The sequence below is a fragment of the Nicotiana tabacum genome, chromosome 24 (assembly GCF_000715075.1).
Source record: "Nicotiana tabacum cultivar K326 chromosome 24, ASM71507v2, whole genome shotgun sequence".
NCBI classification, from domain to species: Eukaryota; Viridiplantae; Streptophyta; class Magnoliopsida; order Solanales; family Solanaceae; genus Nicotiana; species Nicotiana tabacum.
The window spans coordinates 4374625-4380784 of NC_134103.1; the positions used below are offsets into that span (position 1 = coordinate 4374625).

At 35.0% G+C, this 6160-nt stretch overlaps 1 protein-coding gene across 2 annotated transcripts; it reads left to right on the forward strand.

The window, feature by feature from the left end:
* The first annotated feature begins 1129 nt into the window (after window positions 1-1129).
* Window positions 1130-4851, forward strand: LOC142178519 (uncharacterized). Of its 2 annotated transcripts, none has more exons than XR_012706704.1 (3): window positions 1130-1445; window positions 2128-2466; window positions 4262-4851. XR_012706704.1 is itself a non-coding variant. In XM_075248242.1 (3 exons), the coding sequence occupies exons 1-3, from the start codon at window positions 1353-1355 to the stop codon at window positions 4545-4547; spliced, it is 489 nt and encodes a 162-aa protein (XP_075104343.1). In that variant the 5' UTR covers window positions 1130-1352; the 3' UTR covers window positions 4548-4851. The 2 variants fall into 2 exon arrangements, 1 of the variants encoding a protein (XP_075104343.1); XM_075248242.1 differs by having other exon boundaries at window positions 2128-2237.
* The last annotated feature ends 1309 nt before the right edge of the window (window positions 4852-6160 follow it).

Below are 6160 nucleotides of genomic sequence, written 5' to 3' on the forward strand. Positions count from 1 at the left end.
GAGGATGGTGGTGGTAGTTGTGGTTGTGATTGAGGAGGGTGATGGTGGGTGGAGGTAGTTTATAATGGCGGACAGTGCCGACTATGGTTATTGATGGTGATAGGGTAGTTGGTGGTGGTAGTTGAGGTGAGTGAGTGTGTGGTTATGGTTGAGGATGATGGTGGTGGGGGTAGTGGGTGAGGTTAGTGGTGGTGGTGGTAGTTAATAATGGTAGGCAACGACAATTAGTAATGAATATGGATGATAACATCTTAATAAAATTAAGTTTTTGTTATAGATATTAATCATACAGACATATTCAGACCCATTAGGTGGTTGTGAAGTAAAAAAAACAAACAAACTTAATGATTAAGATCTGAATGATTAAGATATGAATGATTAAGATTTAAATTTTAAAAATAAACGCATTTAATGTTTGAGGTCTGAATGATTAAGATTGAAATATTTATTAAGTACAAACAAATGAGGCCCGAGCAAAAAATACCCAAGTGAAGAAGGAAAGCTAAAAGAAAAAAGGAAAAAAAAAAGCAATGCAGAAAAGCCGGTCAAAACAGCAGGAAAACCGGCACTCCGACAAGCAACCCAAACTCCAGCTCTATATTTGTTCTCTTTTTTTTTCTTCCTTTTTCCTCTTTCACTTTCACATTTCACTCAAGTTTTTCTTTTCTTTTTTTGGGTATATATTTACAAAGTTACATTAATTTTTTACAAGTTAATTATCTTTTTAATATAACAAATCATCTCACATTCATACGGTATCCGAGAAAGGACTGCACTCCTAAAGTGTGTGATGTAGACAACCTATCATAATATAAGTATTATTAACTAATTCCACACCTCGAACACATAATTTATAATACAAATATTAGTGACTACTTTCACGATTTGAACGTGTGATCCACAATATAAGTATTAATAACTAGTTTCACGGCTCAAAATTATTACATGACCTATAGAACAAACGAAAGTGTTACAACAAAATATCTAGCTTTCAATCTCTCTACTCAAATAAAACTCTCACACTACACAATTCACTATCAAACAAATATTTTCAATGAGGAGGACCCTACCATTTTAAATTTTTAACACACTACTTTTTGTTTAATCATTACCACTCTTTACTCCCTTCTTTTTCTTTCATAAAAGCAATAAAAGCAAACAAAAAAATTACACTTCTCATTACCCAAAGCTTCAAAAAGCAGCTGCTAAGTGCTACTCCTAATATTCGAATAAAAGTAAAAGCCCCACTTTTATTTTTATTAATTAAATAATAAAAGTAGAATGAAGTGAAACATAAAAAAGCAGTGGAAAATTAAAGTGAAGAATCAGTTCTTGAATTTGGCTCAGTAGTAATGGGGGTTTCTATTCCTATACTTGTAATAGTGATTGCCTTTCACCTTATCGCCTTTGTTCTTGCCGTCGGTGCTGAACGACGTCGTAGCACGGTACCCTCTATATAGCTTATATTCTGTTTTCATTGATCTTTCTTTTTTTGCTTTTGTTTCTGGATATAGGTAAAGATTGAACTTTATGTTTGTGTGTGTGTTGTGAGTATGTGTTTTTCTGTTTTTCTTTTCTGGGTATAGTTAAAGCCTTAAAGGTTGATTTTTTTTGTTTTATTTGCTTCGTAGTCTAGCTATAGATTAATTTTTTGGTGCCTTTTTTTCCTGGGTATAGTTAAAGATTTGATTATTTTTTTTCATTTCTGGTTGTAGTTAAAGATTGAACTTTTTGGTTTTATTTGCTTTATAGTCTAGCTATTGATTAATTTTTTGGTATTTTTTTTCCTGGGTATAGTTAAAGATTTGATTTATTTTTTCATTTCTGGTTGTAGTTAAAGATTGAACTTGTTAGTTTTATTTGCTTCATAGTCTAGTTAAATATTAAATTTTTGGTGTTTTTGTTTTCTGGGTATAGTTAAATATTTGATTTTTTTTCCATTTATGGGTGTAGTTAAAGATTGAATTTTTTGGGTGCTTTTTTTCAGTGAATTTGGTGGTGTTGTTTCTGGGTATAGTTAAAGATATGATTTTTTCCCCCATATCTGGTTGTAGTAATAATTTACTTTTTTAGTATTTGAGTGTATTTAAAGAATGGATTTTGAATGTTGTTTTTGTGTTTGTGAAGGCGAAAGTGCAACCGGACGAGTATGATGAAAGGACGTACTGTGTGTATGGAACGGATGCTTCCACGGTGTATGGATTGGCGGCGTTTGGGTTGCTTCTGATTAGCCAAATGTTGGTTAACGGCATTACTAAGTGTTTATGTTTTGGAAGAGGAATGATGGGTGGTAGTTCTACTACCTGTGCCATTTTCTTCTTTGTCTTCTCCTGATAAGTACTTGATTACTGCCCCCCCCCCCCCCCCCAAAGCTAAATAGCCTGAACTACATTCTTTTGTCGCTATTTTCATGCTCTGGTTGTAGCGCATTCGCCACCTAGAGTTGTGAAATATTCATGCGAATAGGTAATGAGGTTGTTTTTGTTAATTGAGTTTGATTGTTGCTGTTTGGTTTGGATGGTTGGTGGAGCCGTATTTGTTTCAAGTGTTGATGTTGCTTAGTTACTTTGCATATATCTGTGTGTTTCTCTGCTTATTGAATAACGTCAATGTGTCTATACGGCCTTACCTGTTTGCTTAGGTTAGTTAGGTGTCGTATTATGTTATGTTACTCAAGTATTTTAATTTTGTTTTCTCCAGAAACTCATTATTTTTTTTGTTGCTTCTAGCTTTGAGCTTTTCCAGTGTGGTCAAATTAAGTGCTAATTAGACGCTGGAATTCGTCTCTTTTTGGATCAGATTGAAGAGCTAGGAAGTTAAGATTGACTGATTGAGTACTTCTGCAATTATAAACTAATCAAGGGATCATACCGTTTTGAAACTTAATCTTGCCGTAGAGTAACAGTGGTCACGTGTTAAATGTTCACTAATTTAGTTAGTGACCTTACTCTTCTTTCCGTCTGTTTGCACTATTTTAGGGTGAAGTAGTTTACATTCTTTTTGTCCGAGCCAAAACGGTGCCACTAAATAAATTTGACCTTTATAGTGTGACACTAAGTTGTGATTGTACTTGTGCAATAGGTAAAGAAATACTCACCAATATAACTATTGCACTGTGGAAATTGATACATTAAATTGCTTGCGAGTAGCTATGATACCTGTAACAGGTGCAAACCCTCAATGAATTTTTGAATTACCACTTGATGCTTGCCCCAGCTTACATGCACCAAATTACTCCATTTAAACTCATCTCATCCCAGTATTAGCCTTATGCCAATATTACTTTTCCAGCCTCAACTTGTTTGGAACTGAGGGCCTGGCATAGTTGTAATTAATTAGGGAAAGTGAAAGTTATTTTTTAATGTACTACAACAATAACAGCAACAAAAAACCCAGTGTAATTCCACAAGTGGTGTCTGAGTAGGGTAGTGTACATCAGTCCTAACCCAGCTCCTCCAGAATTAAAAATGGTAAAGAAGTTAGACTACAAAAGGGATAAGAAGGATGTTAAATACTTAATTGTACACTATTTTTGCACCAAACCAAATAACTTAATCTTAGTAGTTAAACATTGAACTGGGAATACATATCACTTAACCATGGTTGAGTCATGAGTGACAAATGAGTGTATAAAAGACACTTGTCTTGCATTCATTTGTTTGGTGTAAACTCTGTGTGCAAGATTTTACCAGGACAACTAGCATAGACACACATGGTTTTGATGATGACAGGTGATATCTAGTTTAATTTGTTTGCTAATGCGTGAGGTTGGTGAGTAAAAGCTTCAACAAACACTCATATGAAAAAGAATATAAACTCCAGTGAAGTGATACGTTGATTGTTGTAAGGTGCCGAACTAAAATTAATAATCCCTTGAAATGATGCAGATATAAGTTAAGATGCAAATAGTATGCAAAGGCCTGTTAAAAGTGAGCATGACGAAATAAGAGTATATTCAACCTCGTTCCCCAGAAAATGAAAAGGGGGAGGGCGGAGGGGGAATTGGAGCAAAATTCAGTGAGATGCTTTGATTACTTTTGACGTCTCTTCTCTATCAAATTCTTATTACCTTTCCGCACATAGTCTCTAACCACTGTTTCACCACGGTTACATTTTTCTGTCACTCGATTTAACGCAGCACTTAATCTTTTTCTCCTGCTACTTAACCTCCATCAAAATTCTACTAAAAGAGCCACTGGAACTTGACGGCACTAGAATTACATAAAGCTATGGCTGACTTCCTCTTTTGAATGACAAACAGGGTTAGCTTTTTAGGAGCAGAAGCGTGCTTATTGGCAGGATCAGCAAGGAATGCATATCATACAAAGTATCGAGGGTTTTTCCGAGCTGACCACTTGTCATGTGCCACCCTCCGAAAAGGTGTATTTGCAGCTGGCGCTGCCCTGACGTTATTATCAATGATCGGATCCGTTTTCTACTATTGGATACACTCAAAGGCTGATACTGGTGGATGGCAAAAGCACCAAAATGAAGGACTTGGAATGGCAACATCTAATTATACTGAATCTACTGAAAGAAAGGGCTGAATCCTTGTTTCTTCCATAGGTCCGTTACATTTACAAATCGAACTAGGTATTTCACTAAGAAACTTAAACATCAAGAGTTCTTGGTTTGGTTTTGTACCACCCTTGCATACATAATATATCATATATGTAGTCCTTAGGAATATATGCATATTAGCAGTATCCGCGTCCTGTCTGTAATAGCTTTTTCTTAGATGTCAATTGTATGCATATGAACAATGTAAGCCTTCCTTTCTGGGAAGGTAAAAGAGTATGATCTCTGTGTTTTTCTTGGTAGGCACTGGAAAGAGAGTACAATTTTACAGTCTGAACTAATCTTCTGCAGTTTATTTTGTAATTCTATGCAAGTGAACAAACTACATATCTATAACTTTCTGTAGGATAATCCAGAACGCATACCGTTCGAAGCGTGGAAACTAGATTTCAAGGGCTACAACTTTTGTTAAGATATCATGCTCCAGTTCAGTATATATTGAGAGTAGTAGTAGAAGTTCTCTACCAAGTCTAAAACCTATTCCCAACTAGTAGGTACCTATATGGATTTTTCTCTTCCATTGTATCCTATCTTTAGCTAAGTATGCATTGATTCCAAGGATTTGTAGGTCTTTCGAGACAACTTCCTTGCATGTGATTTTAGGTCTACCCCGTCTCCTTTTCACACTTCCCACACCACAGTTTCATACCTACGGATCAATGCATCTGTAGGTCGACGCAGGACATGACCAAACTATCTCAAGCGACTTCTCTTATTTTATTCTCAATGTGTGCTACTTGCACCTTGTAGTGAATGTGCTCATTTTTAGCTAGCGTTTGGCCATATATTCCCAAATTTATTCTGAAAAATCTTATTTGGGTGAAATTTGATTTGAAGATGAAAATGTGTTTGGACATTTGTTTTGGGTGAAGTTTGGTTTGGAAAAACATGAAACATGACTTATACTCACAAGTTTTAAAAACTATCACAAATACCCAACAGTACCATTATCAATAACATTCATTATATTATCGCAAGCCATAGTCCTGAACATAAATAAATTTGATACAAAATTATCATTTTTATACTGAACTACATGATACACTATCAGATGACCGAGAAAATGAAGCAACATCGCTACAAAATAATAAATGGTGGGCTCTTTTATAAAATATAAAAGTTTGGAGAAATTTTTAAAAAATATAATAGTGATATTTTGGCAACTGGTTTTGGGATTTGAGATTTGGGACTTGGGATTTGGCCAAAATATAGGCAAAATCTATGACCAAACATGTGTTTGCCAAATAAAACCCAAGTTTATTTTGGCAAAATTTATGGCCAAACGGGTCCTTAATTTTATCTAATTTAATGTGACCGCACATCCATCTTAGCATTTCACATGTCTGTAACACAATCTTGTGAATATGCTGAACTTTAGTAGCCCAACATTCACTACCATATAATATTAACACAAAGTAAGAAAAAGAAAAATAGAAAACTTGAAACATAGAAATTATACAAAAACACAAATTTCATAATAGGTACCCATAGCAGATACACAGCAATTGGAAACTAATGTACCATTTGCATCTATGCCCCTCCATGATTGGATCAAGAAGACAAAAAAAGGACAGCCCGGTGC

Coding starts and splice junctions, on each gene's coding strand:
- LOC142178519 (XM_075248242.1), top strand. CDS start 1,353: ATGGGGGTTTCTATTCCTATACTTGTAATAGTGATTGCCTTTCACCTT. Junction 1,446..2,127: donor CTGAACGACGTCGTAGCACG/GTACCCTCTATA, acceptor GTGTTTGTGAAG/GCGAAAGTGCAACCGGACGA. Junction 2,238..4,261: donor TTGCTTCTGATTAGCCAAAT/GTTGGTTAACGG, acceptor AATGACAAACAG/GGTTAGCTTTTTAGGAGCAG.